Source organism: Centropristis striata, chromosome 6 (genome assembly GCF_030273125.1).
Source record: "Centropristis striata isolate RG_2023a ecotype Rhode Island chromosome 6, C.striata_1.0, whole genome shotgun sequence".
Lineage (NCBI taxonomy): Eukaryota > Metazoa > Chordata > Actinopteri > Perciformes > Serranidae > Centropristis > Centropristis striata.
The window spans coordinates 41583620-41599580 of NC_081522.1; the positions used below are offsets into that span (position 1 = coordinate 41583620).

Below are 15961 nucleotides of genomic sequence, written 5' to 3' on the forward strand. Positions count from 1 at the left end.
TTTTTGTGTATTTTTGGGCTCAATATGTTAATAAAGTACGTTCAATTGAAAACATAATTGTCCGATCATATAGATGAATAAAAAATGGATACCAAATATGGGTATAGTAAACATTTTTTATGCTACATGAAGGGCAAAATCAAAAGTATTGAAAAAAACAGCCAAAAACGGCTCAGAGCCCAGAGGGTTAAAGGTGTTTAGGAGTAACTCCGTCCCCCTGTTGCCATGGCAACAGTGACCCCGCCCCGCCCCGCTGCAGCTCCATGTTCACGCCTCATAAAGCCGACCTTCTGCTCTTCAATCACACCTACACACACACACACACACACACACACACACACACACACACACACACACACACACACACACACACACCCCGGACCAGTGAGCAGGTCAAAGGTCACAGCACCAGGAGACAACAAGCGAGAGAACAGAACAGAACAGGAGACGACAGAGGAGAGAAACATGCAGAGAAACAGACTGAAGGAAATAAAAGTCCTGCAGAGCGGCAGTCAGAATCCTGTTTCCTGTTATTTATCGGGAGGTTTCACTCTGTTTCTGCAGGACAGAGCTCCTGTTGGACCCCGGGGTCAGGGGTCAGGGGTCAGGGGTCGCAACCTTTACCAACAACAGAGAGACATTGTTGGCCACAATAAGAGAAAAATTGTCGGAACTGAGCCGCAAACCTTATTGTGAATAAAAATAAAAGTGTCTCCTGAGTCTAAATTAGTCTACCAACATGACTGATTGGTTAAATGAGCATTTATTGATATGATTTTGGAGTTTGGAATCGAAAGCTTGACCTCAAAACTAGAGTTAAAGTTGGCAGAATTTATAGGTTAAAGCTTTTTAAGATGTTTGTAAGCTACAATGCACATTTTAGTTGACTAATATGTTTTTAAAAATGCTTTCTTGCCGTATCTAAACTTCACATTTTTACAATTGAAGAATACAAATTGCTTTGGGGCTTACACTAATGATAAATGAAGACTAAAATGTACGTTGTTTTTTTTTGTTTTGTTTGTTGTCAGAGTCACATGGGGCCACTGCAGACGGCCTGAAGACCCTCATGAGGCCCAGGAGCCTCAGGTTGACCCTCCCTGACCCAAGGGGACAAAATGTTCCCTGAATACATGCAAGGAAGGCGGGAGAGTTTAAAAAGAATAAATGAGCATGGATATGTTTATTAAAATGATGTTGAGACAGAAACGAGACGCTGCAGACAGGAAGTTATTCCGTCTCTGCTGCTGCCAAAATAAGAGCTGATAAGATTCTCCCAGGAGCTGTAAAGTCCTCACACTTCAGCCTTTAATCCTCCATAACACACACACACACACACACACACACACTAATACACACTAACACTAACACACACACACACACACACACACAGGTTCAGTCTGAAGGCTGTGAGTCGTTGCTGACATCAGAGTTTGACATCAGATGACAGAAGCAGCTCGTCTCGTGATGATGATAGAACAATAAAACCAGAGATAAAGTCAAATATATTGATTATAAACATAGATAACTAGATGTTCTCCTCATTTGAACTCTTAGGAAATATAATTACTTGGGATGTGACGATACACTCAACTCACGAGACGAGATGAGACTTTAAGAAAACTACAACGACACAACATCTGACTGGACCAACAGACTTGAAATGTTTCATTAGAACTCTTTACATGCATGATGTAAGCAGCTTTTAATAAACTCCTTCCACAAACTGAAACTAATAGAAAATGTTTCTAGAGACTCTGGAGGTGACGTCTGGTTTTAGATCGTCTTGTAATCGTTTAGCAACAGTTTCAACTGTGATCACATACGGACAGATTAAACACGGAGACTCAACTGTAGCGCCATCGCTAACTGTTCACAACATCAGCAGCTGATCATAAACTAACCAGCATGGCTAATTATGCACAGCGTCTCCGCTGATCATTAGCCTGTTAGCACATACACACTGTACTGCTACAGAGATAACTGTTAGCCTGTTAGCACATACACACTGTACTGCTACAGAGCTAACTGTTAGCCTGTTAGCACATACACACTGTACTGCTACAGAGCTAACTGTTAGCCTGTTAGCACATACACACTGTACTGCCACAGAGCTAACTGTTAGCCTGTTAGCACATACACACTGTACTGCTACAGAGCTAACTGTTAGCCTGTTAGCACATACACACTGTACTGCTACAGAGCTAACTGTTAGCCTGTTAGCACATACACACTGTACTGCCACAGAGCTAACTGTTAGCCTGTTAGCACATACACACTGTACTGCTACAGAGCTAACTGTTAGCCTGTTAGCACATACACACTGTACTGCTACAGAGCTAACTGTTAGCCTGTTAGCACATACACACTGTACTGCTACAGAGCTAACTGTTAGCCTGTTAGCACATACACACTGTACTGCTACAGAGATAACTGTTAGCCTGTTAGCACATACACACTGTACTGCTACAGATCTAACTGTTAGCCTGTTAGCACATACACACTGTACTGCTACAGAGCTAGCTGTTAGCCTGTTAGCACATACACACTGTACTGCTACAGAGCTAACTGTTAGCCTGTTAGCAAATACACACTGTACTGCTACAGAGCTAACTGTTAGCCTGTTAGCACATACACACTGTACTGCTACAGAGCTAGCTGTTAGCCTGTTAGCACATACACACTGTACTGCTACAGAGCTAACTGTTAGCCTGTTAGCACATACACACTGTACTGCTACAGAGCTAACTGTTAGCCTGTTAGCACATACACACTGTACTGCTACAGAGCTAACTGTTAGCCTGTTAGCACATACACACTGTACTGCTACAGAGCTAACTATTAGCCTGGAGGTGACAGGTTCATACACAGTGAAGTGAACTGTGTCCTGTGGCAGCAGTCTAAAGGTTAGCTCCGCTCCAGCTGAGAGCCTCAAACATATCAATGTGTGTATGAATGTGTAGGCTATGAATGTGTGTGTGTGTGTGTGTGTGTGTGAGGCTGTAAAGGAGCAGCTGGTCAGACCTTCGTCCTCCTCCTCTTCCTCCTCTGATGAATATAAACGTTAATAAAGAGCTCGTGGCCTCAGTGAAACCTTCAGAGGAAACAATCAGCTGAGTGTTTGTGTTGCCATGGTGATCAGATGATGAAATAATCAGGCTCAGCTGGAGGAAGCTCAGGATGTAATATATATCTGATATATAATTTACTGTAAGGACTTAATATCTGTTTGGAGACGCTCATTATAATCAGACAAGAGGACAGAAATTAGAAATAAATCACTAGAATGCAGCAAATACAGGCTGGAAACAAGTCAAATTATCTGCCAGTGCAGGAAGTAAATGTTTCTTTGTAAGAATTCTTTAAATAAGTAAAAATATCTAGAAACTGGAAAAACAATGATGTCTTGAAATAAATACAAATATACTTATTTGGAGCAATTGTGGCTTGAAAAGCCCGACTGTAGTAACATTAAAATAAACCAGAAATACTTGAAACGAGCACGTTTTGGTGATAGAAAATACTTTTGAAATATCATTTAAACTTCATGCAACTAAAACTCTCAACTGGAGCCAATATTTTAGGTAAAAACTCACCATATTCAACAGTTGAAGAGATTGAAAAGCATGAAAAAGCTCACAATGTCAATCCTAAAAACAAGTCTTTACAAAATAAGATCATTAAATAAGCACATAATAATAATACTAATAATAATAACAATAATTAAATCAGCACATAAAGCTATGGTCAGTAGGTAAATTATACTCAGAACAAGATAATTAAGATACTATTGATAGATAGAAGAAGAGAATACTTGGTAAACTTTGTGTTTTTTTCAGTGTTTTAACATTCATCATTATAGATTTAATGAAACAAGCATCCAGGATGATGAGAAAAGGAGAAAAATATGTTTAATTTAGTGATGAATTAAATGGTAATTAAAGTATTAAACTAAAGGCACGACAGCAATAAAACACAAGGTTGTTTGATTTATGGTTCTGATGAATTATGTTTCATTAGAAACTGAATTTCAATCATTTCTATTTTAATTTGAAGAGCTCAACTTGAATAACTGCAATAAAAACGACATCATATGCGTTTTTCTTCTATTAAATTGAATAATGCATTGGAAAAAAAACTCAAGTTAAAGGTAATATTACACTTTTCAGATTATAAATCTGGAACTAAAAGAAAAATGATGATATGAAATGAACTTGTGTCTCTGTGAAGCTGAATTTAATCCTCACTGATAATCTATAAACTATAAACACAGTTTCAGTTAAACAACCTGCAGTCAGTCAGGAAGATTTACAGATTTAATATTAAATTAATGGATAAAAACTAAATTCAGAGAGAGGAATGTGTCTCCAGATGTGATAAAACAGCAACACAAGGTTCTGAAAGTTATGAATTTATGTTTATGGGACCACAAATATGACTTCTTTAATTAAAAATAGTTGTTTTTACTTCTCAGTTTGTTTCAGGACAAACAGATGAGATTCATGTTAGTCAGAGAGATTTACACTGTAAAAAATAATGTTTCATTTACAGTAAAATACCGTCAGCTCTACACTGTAAAAAATGTCTGTAGGTTTTAGGGTGAAAAACTGTTAAACCATGACAGTAAAAGACGTAAAATGATAAATGAGTTAATTCAGTTTCAGTAACAATGAAACACTGTAAATGTTTATATCAGACAAAACAGGATTTTAAATTTTTTTACAGTTTTTTTATTTTTATACGTAACAATTGTGGTCATTTTGTGTCTTTTTTAGTCATTTTGTGTCTATTTTGTCTTTTTGTGTATTTTTTAGTCATTTTGTGTCTTTTTGTGGGTTTTTTTTGTTCATTTTGCATCTTTTTTAGTCATTTTGTGTCTTTTTTTAGCCATTTTGTGTCTTTTTGTGTCTTTTTTTGGTAATTTAGTGTCTTTTTTACTCTGGATGTCATCAATAAGTCATGATTTGGTGCTTTTGGAGACTCCAGAGGGTTAAACATCTCCGTCAATCATTTCTGCTACGTCAGAAAAATGAATAAATATCAGCGTTGACAAACGCTGTGAGACAGTCTGAACAATTAATAAAGCCAAAACAATATAAAAATGTCTCCGTATATATTTGTTTCTATCCTTTCCACTGTGATGTTGATAAAACAGTGTTAGGTGGATATATCCTTTATGTTCTGACTGTTTGATATATTACATGAACTAAACTAACTTTAACATGAGCTGATTTCAGGCCATTAGACTGAATATGCATGAAGTGAATGATGGTGATAGATTCTGATGTTGGGATGAAAACTTCCTGCCTGTCCATCAGGAGAGAAGATTCAACTCTGAAAACTTTAATTCACAGTGAAATAGACTCTAAAAACAAGATTGCATAATATTTTTGGCCCAAGTATCTTTTTTTTTGGTATCAGGGGAAACAATCTTCAGATCCTGATAGAAATAAAACTGAAGATAAAAGAACTGAAGTCTGTTGAGATGTTTCACCAGATGGACCAGAAAACACAAAACTCTTCTTTAAACACACAGATATACAAACAACAGAATAAAGACAATTAAATATAGAACAAGAAGTTTATTCTCTGTCAATAAGTAGCAGAGATTATCTAACAATATTTATTTATTTTCTAATGGAACTTTTCTCACACTTTTCACGTGTTAACTCTGCATCTCTCAAAAACAAGAGAAAAAAAGTACAAAAACTAGGTGCATTTTGCTTAAAAATATCATAATTATCTGCCAATGGAACAATAAAATGTGTCTTGTCAAGACTTTCCAAAACCAGTAAAAACATCTAATCTAATGAACCACAAATACCTTAGAATTAGTTTATTCTAACTGATAACTAGTGACTTTTTATTGATTCTAATGAAATACACGTGACCGATTTTCTCAATATGTGTAAAAATATTCTTGAATTAATAATCAGTAAATGCTAGAGCCATCATCTGGACATAATGATATGATAGGCATTATATTTATAGAAACCAGCAAAGTCACTAAAAACTAGTCAACTTTTCTTCAGACAGATACAAAGATTTTTATCTGGCTGCTTGTTTTAATATGTGAAGAGTAAAATTATGTCAAAGTTATGATTTATTAGTGATGCTGAAATAAGAAATTATTACTTTAAAGTAGCAGTTTTATATATATGACAAAAAAAGACACAAAATGACTAAAAAAGATACAAAAAGACAAAAAAAAGACACAAAATGACTAAAAAAAGAAACAAAATGACTAAAAAAGACACAAAATGACTAAAAATGACTAAAAAAAGACACAAAATGACTAAAAAAAAGACACAAAATGACCAAAAAAAGACACAAAATGACTAAAAAAAGACAAAAAATACACAACATGACTAAAAAAAAGACACAAAACAACACAAAATGACTAAAAAAAGACACAAAATAACTAAAAAAGACACAAAATAACACAAAATGACTAAAAAAAATAAAAAAAGACACAAAATGACTAAAAAAAGACACAAAATGCCTTTCTAGTTGTAAGTGTTGGTGAACCAGCTTTGTAACTGTTGATATTCTAGTTCCCAGCATGTATTTACTCAGTATAGGTGATAAAATCTCAGTAACAAGCTGTAATATCTGATTTAGATCATTAAGGACCAAAACACTGAAAACAAGTCAAACATGCTGACTAAGAAGAACTATCTGATCAGACATTAATAAGCAGATATCCTCTTGATCTGATATTGATCTGATATTGATCTAACATTGATCTGATATTGATCTGATATTGATCTGATATTGATCTGATATTGATCTGATATTGATCTGAGATATTTAATCTGACTGAAGGATCAGCTGTTTCCTCCTGTGAGGACGTTGTTGTTACATCACATCACATGTCATTTAGCTGACGTTTGTTGTTGTTGTTGTTGTTGTTGTTGTTTACTGCAGCCTGATGATGCTGAAGGCACTCAGGCTAAATAATCACAGCGAGGAACGTCCTCGACCAGATCCCTGAGGAACTCCACACACACACACACAGAGCACACACACACACACACCAGGCACTGGAGTGTGTGTGTGTGTGTGTGTGTGTGTGTGTGTGTGTGTGTGTTAATAAGACAGGTCCGTCAGCGAGGGAAACGTAACCTGAAGCTTCTGGACCAGAACGGAGAGAATAATGAGGAGGAGATGACAGGAGAACAGGAGGAGAAACAAATAAGACACAGAGAGTCTCAGAGGAGGAGGAGGAGGAGGAGGAGGAGGAGGGAGGAGGAGGGGGAGGAGGAGGAGGGAGGAGGAGGAGGGAGGAGGGGGGAGGAGGAGGAGGAGGGGGGAGGGAGGAGGAGGAGGAGGAGGGAGGAGGAGGAGGAGGAGGAGGAGGAGGAGGGAGGAGGAGGGGGAGGGAGGAGGAGGAGGGGGAGGAGGAGGAGGAGGGAGGAGGAGGGGGAGGAGGAGGAGGAGGAGGAGGAGGAGGGAGGAGGAGGAGGAGGAGGAGGAGGAGGAGGAGGAGGAGGAGGAGGAGGAGGAGGGAGGAGGAGGAGGAGGAGGAGGAGGAGGAGGAGGAGGAGGAGGAGGGAGGAGGAGGAGGAGGAGGGAGGAGGAGGAGGAGGAGGAGGAGGAGGGAGGAGGAGGAGGAGGAGGGAGGAGGAGGAGGAGGAGGAGTTTCTGTGTTGAGCAGACAGGAGGAGCTGCAGGAGCTCCAGCTGCTCACATGGAGAATAATCTGCTCTGAGAGACTGTAAATGCTAAAAATAAAGGAAATGTCTGCTACTACTGCTGCTCTGGCAGCATTATTATTACATTATTTATAGATAGAGACAGATAGGAACTCTATTAATCCTCCAGGAAATCACCAGTTCCAGCAGCAGCAACACCAATACAACAGAATAGAATAAAGTAGAAACTAGGAGGGCAGCGATTCCCTTAATTTGAGGGATCATCGATCAGCCGATTGTTACGTCAAACCGATCTGATCTACCTGATAATAACCAGCAGGAAGCAGCTACCAGCTTGGTTGATACATTTAGCAACTTTTCAGACCCCCTGAGCAACTATTTTTCAAGTTCTGTATCAGTACAGTGTGTATGTGCTAACAGGCTAACAGTTAGCTCTGTATCAGTACAGTGTGTATGTGCTAACAGGCTAACAGTTAGCTCTGTAGCAGTACAGTGTGTATGTGCTAACAGGCTAACAGTTAGCTCTGTAGCAGTACAGTGTGTATGTGCTAACAGGCTAACAGTTAGCTCTGTATCAGTACAGTGTGTATGTGCTAACAGGCTAACAGTTAGCTCTGTATCAGTACAGTGTGTATGTGCTAACAGGCTAACAGTTAGCTCTGTATCAGTACAGTGTGTATGTGCTAACAGGCTAACAGTTAGCTCTGTAGCAGTACAGTGTGTATGTGCTAACAGGCTAACAGTTAGCTCTGTAGCAGTACAGTGTGTATGTGCTAACAGGCTAACAGTTAGCTCTGTATCAGTACAGTGTGTATGTGCTAACAGGCTAACAGTTAGCTCTGTAGCAGTACAGTGTGTATGTGCTAACAGGCTAACAGTTAGCTCTGTATCAGTACAGTGTGTATGTGCTAACAGGCTAACAGTTAGCTCTGTAGCAGTACAGTGTGTATGTGCTAACAGGCTAACAGTTAGCTCTGTATCAGTACAGTGTGTATGTGCTAACAGGCTAACAGTTAGCTCTGTAGCAGTACAGTGTGTATGTGCTAACAGGCTAACAGTTAGCTCTGTAGCAGTACAGTGTGTATGTGCTTTCAAAACTAGAAACATTAATAATTTAGTGAGTGAACAGAAGAAGAATCTGAAAATAATCAGTATTTTCTGACCATCTTTTGCCTTCAAACAGCTTCAATTCTTCAAACCTGCCTCAGACTTTACACAGTTCTGTTCATTCTGAATTTTTTTATGTCGATGCTTTCATTTTAGCCAAACAAAACCTTTTATTTCAAGGTTTTTAATCACTATATTACTATTAATAGTAAACTAAACGAACAAACAAGAGTCTGAACCAGAAATGATTCACAACAGGAAGTAGAAACTCCATCAGAAGGTTCCAGTCAGAGATAAACTAGTGAATGTATCAGGACGCTGATCCTCAAACCATCACGACTCAAGGAATAATCTGCACTCAGAGACTTTAGACCAGGGGTCTCAAACTGGCGGCCCGCGGGCCAATTGTGGCCCTGGTGATGATATTTTGTGGCCCCCACCTTGATATGAAAGTTTAATGTGAGTTTTATATGAATGGCCCCTTACCGTGTTGTGTGTGGAAGGTCCCTTTAATTACTGTTTATGGTCATTTTGTGTCTTTTTTAATAATTTTGTTTCTTTTTTAATAATTTTGTCTTTATTTTTAATAATTTTGTGTCTTTTTTGGTAATTTTGTGTCTTTTTTTGGTAATTTTTGTTTGTTTCTTCTTCAAGTAATTTAGTTTTTTCTGTCATTTTGTGTCTTTTTTGGTAATTTTGTGTCTTTTTTGGTGTAATTTTGTATCTTTTTTAAATACTTTTGTGTCTTTTTTGGTAATTCTGCATTTTGTCATTTTGTGTCTTTTTAAAGTAATTTAGTGGGTTTTTTCAGTCATTTTGTGTCTTTTTTGTAATTTTGTGTCTTTTTTGGTCATGTTGATTCGGCCTCCAGCGGCCCCCAGGTAGTTTGAGTTTGAGCTGCTTTAAATGCTAAAAATATAAAATAAATGTGTGCTATTATTGCTCCTGTGGCACCCAGAGACTCTGATTCTGCTCTGAACTAGAAATGAGTTCATCTCAGCATCCATCACACACATTTAATGCTTTTTTTTCATGTTTTTTAATACATTTTCTGCATCTACGAGTCGTTTTTCATGCTTGTTGTTTGTTTGTTCGTCTGCTGGAGAAATGTTCCGTCTGTGAGATTCACAATCATGGAAAAGAGAAAAAAACCAGAGAGATAAAGAGTGAAAACAGGGACAGAAGAGGAGGAAAAGAACAGATAACATGAGGAGAACTAGAGAGAGGAGGAAATGTAAAGAAAGAGGAGGTGAAGGAGCAGAAGGAGCAGAAGGAGGTGAAGCTCATTACCTTTAATGTGTTTCTTCATCACATTAGCAGCTCCAGAAGCTGTTAAACAGTGAATGAGTGAAAGCAGCAGAGACTCTAACAGGAAACTGTTTCACACTTTAATTAAGATGAAGAAACAGGATCAGAAGCTCCAGATACGCTGTAAAAAATGTTGGTAGAAATCACAGAAAAACTGTCAAACTGCATCAGAAATAGGCCGTAAAATTAAAAATTCATATCACCGTAGTAGACACTTTTAATTATCGTAGATCAAAGAATGGTACAAAACTTTAGGAAACTGTAGAAAACACAGTTTTACTGTAAAAATATATTTTTTAAAACGTCATGTGACACAATGACCCTAAAATAAAGGGACGACTCAGTCTAAATGACAGTTTTTGCTGATATTTACATTTAAAGTTACAGTAGAAAACCCACTCTGTGTTTTCACAGTGAAGTTCTGGCGACCATAAAAAACTGTAAAAAACACATTGAGTCAGTTTTCTACTGTAACTTTAAATATAAATATCAGCAAAAACTGTCATTTAGACTGAACAGTCCCTTTATTTTAGGGTGATTGTGTCATGTGACATCATGGTATTTCTCCTTTAATTTTACAAGATTCTGTTTTATATTTTTATATTAAAACTGTCTTTTCAAAAGTTTTGTACTATTCCTTGATTTACAGTAATTAAAAGTGTCCATTATGGTGATTAGCAGGTTTACGCCCTGTTTCTCATGTTATTGACAGAGTTTTACTGTAATATCTCCAAATATTTTTTACAGTGTGAATCAGATCCATCCAGTGATTGTGATGCTCAACAACAACATGCAGCTTTATATTAATATTAAGAGTCACAGAGAAACTTTCTCTCACTGCTGCAACACAATAAATCCTGCTGTGATTCTATAAAAGTTCACAGCTTTCAGTGAATATCTGAACCTGGTCTCACAGGAATCCGTGGAATAGCCACGGAATCACTCACATTTCCGTGAAACTGACACGGATTTGGCTACAATGCAAGTTAATGACAGTCATATCCCGTGGCTATTCCATGGATCTTTGTTCCTATTGGTTTGTTCCAAGTCACGTGACTTTCAAGGTCCCGGCGGTCAGAACAAAAAACATGGCGGACAGTTCTCTCATTTTTAGTGAAAAAATCAATATTTTGACTTAGTTTCTGCATAAAAATGGATTTTGATCACATTTCTAGCCAGAAATATATGTTTTATTTTCTAAATATTCACTCAGTGAATGTACATAATCACTTTGTATGTTGGAATAGCCACGGGATATGACTGGCATTAACTTGCATTGTAGCCAAATCCGTGTCAGTTTCACGGGAATGTGAGTGAATCCGTGGCTATTCCACGGATTCCTGTGAGACCAGGTTGGAACATACTGAGAGTGGGCGTGGCCTCCTGAGGAGCAGCAGGAGAACAGAAACATCACTCTGTTAGTGACTCATGGTCATGACTGATGTTCCCTCAGACTGGAACCAGAACCAGAACCAGAACCAGGACCAGAACCAGAACCAGAACCAGACCAGGAGGTGTTCTCCTCTAACAGGCTGACTGAGGGAGCTTTCACACCTATCTAGTCTGGTCCGGACTTTAGGACGTTTCAGTTTGATCCGATCCTAAACTCCAGGTGTGAGAGGTGATGCGGACTACGCTCCGCACCAAAGGACCAGAGTTTGGTGGACCAGGAGAGGTGGTCTCTGTCCGGACCAAACCAACCAAGGTCTGAACCTTTTACAGTGTGAAAACAACTTTTTTTATAGTTCGGACCTTCGCATCAACGTGAGCCGTTTCTCCTCCTCTCCTGTCGACGGTGATACAGTTTAGAGAACCAGAGGAACCGTCCTCTGGTTCTCTGCTGTATGTTTCTAGGTTAGTATAAATGTTCCTGTGTATTTCTGCTCCTGGTCTGGTTCTGTTGTTAGTGACTAGATGTGACTGAGGCAGCAGGAGGAGAGTTCCTGTCTGTTAACTGAACCTCAGAGACTAGACGTGTGAAAGCTTTAAAGTGTAAAATCTCCTCCAGAGGCCTGACTTTCTCTCTGACCTCTTTATTCCACTTTATTAACTCAGCAGCAAATATAGAAACATGACAAATGTTTGTCTCAATAAATCAGTTAAAGTATAAACTGTTAATATTTCCTCTGAACAAACATCAGATGAACCTTTAGACTATAAACTAGAGAAACAACAAGACATTTAGAGGGAAACACTGGTTTGATTTGTTGTGAAGAGAGACGTGAGAAGATCACAACAACAACAACAACAACAACAACAACATGAGAAGGATCCATTAGACGACCAGATTATATATTAAAGTCTGCAGCCGTCCACTTTGATCGGTGTGATTCAGAACCAGCGATCAATAATATTTACAGACTGAAACATTGATATCAAGTCAGAGAAAATATGACACAAAGATTAGTGCAGCTGACACGAACTAACTTGTTTATACAATAATGTTAAATATTCTTTAATAAAGCTTCTGACTGTGGTTTCAGCTTCACAGATCTAGTTCTAGTTGTTATTCTGTATTTTAGTTTCATATCCTGAGATTCTGTTCTCTAAACCAGCTCAGAGGTTTAAATCCACAGAAACTACAGAATCTTTTTAACTGTAAATCATATCAGTCTGTTTAATGACCGTGATATGTAAAAACAGTCATGGAAACAATGATTAATCACATTGTTTTCTTCAGGTTCTGGTTCATTTTAATGTCTGGTACATAAGAGCTGATATCATTTTTTTTATAATGATGTTGGTTATTATGAATAAAACCATGTTTAATGTCTATATATATATTTAATCCACAGCAAAACATTCAGCTTGTGTTTCTGTGAGACTTTTTCTCAGCCACAAGTAGAAACTTCCTCACACCTAGAAGTCACCATGGTGATTTATCTATGAACCAGCTGCTGATGGATCTTCTATCTAACAGAAACATGAGACTGCTATCAAACTTCTGATCTCTGAAGAAAATAAAGTAAAAACCAGATTTATCATGAGAAGAAGATCAGAAACCAGCTGAGAGTCCTTCAACACTCAGACAGAAGAAACGACTTCAGACAGACTGAACCTGAGATTTATCCTCCCAGAGACATGAAACTGATAGAAATACAGAAATGAGAACTAAAAGACATTATAAAGATGTTTTAAAGTCTCTGTGAGACAAAAAGGTCGACAACAAACCAGAAACTCTCAGAAACATGAAACACTGAGAGGATTTATACCAGATTCTCCTCATTTCACAATCATTTCATCACTTCAGACAGAAAATCAGCTCATAACAGCTCAACACTCATAAGAACCTGCTCATGTTAGTCTATACACACACACACATATATATATATAGTAGTTTTTGCCAGTTTTTCTGACTATTTTTTTCAGTTTTTCAGTCATTTTTTTCTGTTTTTCATATATATATATATATATATATGAAAAGAGCAGGAGGAAGTGAGTGTCAGAGATCAGATGGTTGTTTGTGTTTGTATATTGTTTGTGTGTTTGTATATTGTTTGTGTTTGTATATTGTTTGTGTTTGTATATTGTTTGTGTGTTTGTATATTGTGTGTGTTTGTATATTGTTTGTGTGTTTGCGGCTGCAGAGAAGAAGAAGAAGTTAAATGACTGAGACTCACTGGTCCTGCAGGATGAAGTCCATGTTCTCTGCAGAAATCTGTCCACTGACGGGATGACGGAAGGACGTGGTCCTCTGGTTGTGACTGGAGAGAGAGAGAGAGAGAGAGAGAGAGAGAGAGAGAGACGGAAGAGAGAGAGAGAGAGACAGAGAGAGAGAGAGAGAGAGAGAGAGAGAGAGAAAGAGAGAGAGAGAGAGGGAGAGAGAGAGAGAGAGAGAGAGAGAGAGAGAGAGAGAGAGAGAGAGAGACAGAGAGAGAGAGAGAGAGAGAGAGGATGATCAGTGAGACAGTGTGAGGAGTCTCAGGATGATTTCCTCTCTGACTTTCAGTTCGAGGAGAGTCGATGGTTCAGCAGCCTGACGCCCTCGCGTCACGGCCCGCTGGGGAATGTGACGGGAGGCTGCAGGACCCCCCCCCCCCCCCACACACACACACCCCCCCCCCCTGTGGGGGGTAAACTGTGGGGTAAACTGGGTAAAGTGTGTTCTCAGCAGAACGTGGGTCTCCATCAGACTCACTGAGTCTCTTTAAGCCTCCAACATAAACAACATGAACACACTGTAAAAAATGATCTGCTCAACCTACGGTGAACTACTGACAGCTGAGTATTCACCTGAGAAAAACAGGCATTTGTTTTATGGTTTGTTTTTCGGGGTAATTATTTCTGTTTTAATGAGTATTTTTTCCTGTTTTTCCAATTATTTTTTTCTGTTTTTTCCAATTATTTTTTTCTGTTTTTCCAATTATTTTTTTCTGTTTTTCTGACAATTTTTTTCTTATTTTTGTGGTATTTTTTCCTGTTTTTCTGACTATTTTTTCTGTTTTTCAGAGTATTTTTTTCTTCTTTTTGTGGTAATTTTTATCTGTTTTTCTGAGTTGTTTTTTCCCTCTTTTTCTGAAATTTTTTTCCTGTTTTTCTGACTATTTTTTTCAGTTTTTCCAAGTAATTTTATTCCTTTTTTCTGACTACTTTTTCCCTGTTTTTCCTCACAACTTTTATCTGTTTTTGGTGGTATTTTTTTTCAAATTTTTGGAATTATTTTTTTATTTATTCTGAGTAATCAGTAAAATTGTAATTCTAGAAAGAATAATCCTGTTTTTTAGGGTAATTGTGTCTTTTGTCACATTATGTTATTTCTCTATTAATGTTACATAATTCATTTTAATATTTTTACTTTTGTATTCCTTGATTTTACATTTATTAAGGGTGTACTACAGTTATATACAATTTTTAATTTTACGCCCTATTTCTGATACAGTTTGACAGTTTTACTGCAATTTCTACAAACATTTTTTTACAGTGGAGTGTGTGTGTGTGTGTGTGTGTGTGTATCTGTAACTGCAATCACATCAAAGGATCAAAGGCTTTGTGGTCGACCAATCAGAGCAGAGTAATCAACAGAATTAACTGCCGCTGTAGAATGTTCCTGAACAGTGACAGCAAGCATTTTTGGCAAAACCATAATACCTATCATTGATCCGACTTCACTTTGAGCGTCCTGAGTTCTTCCTGAACGTCTACATATGTTGGGTTTTTTTCAGAAAAATGAAAAAATAGCTTTGTTAGAGCAATCTAAAAAAACTGTTCCATCTCCCTTCTTCAGAAATCTTCCTGCATTTTTAATATGGGACTGATGTGGCCCTAATGATACTTCAATAGAAATCTATCTCTCTACTTAGAGACATTATGTGTCTGAATATGCATGACGAGTCTTTGATGTGTCAGTAAATGGATTACATTAAAAGATTTGAATCGGCAGGAAAATGTTTCATAAATGGAGATTAAATTATATTAGTGGGGAATTACTCCAACAGGATTAATAAACTATTATTAGATTAATGCTTTATTATGTTCATGTTAATCCATGAGAGTAAAAACAGAGAGGATCATTTCACGCTGCTGCATCATCTACAGAAACACGTCTTAATAAATAATAAATAATAAAGCGGTGACGTAATAAATCCCAAACATGAGGAGAAATGATGTTAATTATGACGCTGACAGTAATAAGACGTGTCTCGTTCACACAGAGCTGCAGAACTAATGGAAGGATGCAGAATTCATAGAGCGCTTATGAAAATGTTAAAGTTATGAAGTGTTATCCTGCTGTCAGTCTGCTAGCAGTAAATTAAATTAAAGAGTATTTACGGACTCCTCCTCCGTCCTCTCTGAGCCGTAATAAATTCACATATCGATCTCTGGATTCACACAAAGCTTGTTTATTTTTCTCTGATCGGTGAAACTGATAAATCCTCGTCTGACGGCTCAGA

The 15961-nt window shown here is 37.7% G+C and overlaps 1 protein-coding gene across 1 annotated transcript in view; it reads right to left on the minus strand.

The window, feature by feature from the left end:
- LOC131972864 (pleckstrin homology domain-containing family A member 7-like) overlaps positions 1-15961 on the minus strand; it is a 157399-nt gene that overhangs the window by 85375 nt on the left and 56063 nt on the right. Inside the window, exon 2 of the mRNA XM_059334632.1 lies at positions 13691-13774. Coding sequence (XP_059190615.1) covers positions 13691-13774 — 84 coding nt within the window. The remainder of the gene's footprint in view (positions 1-13690; positions 13775-15961) is intronic.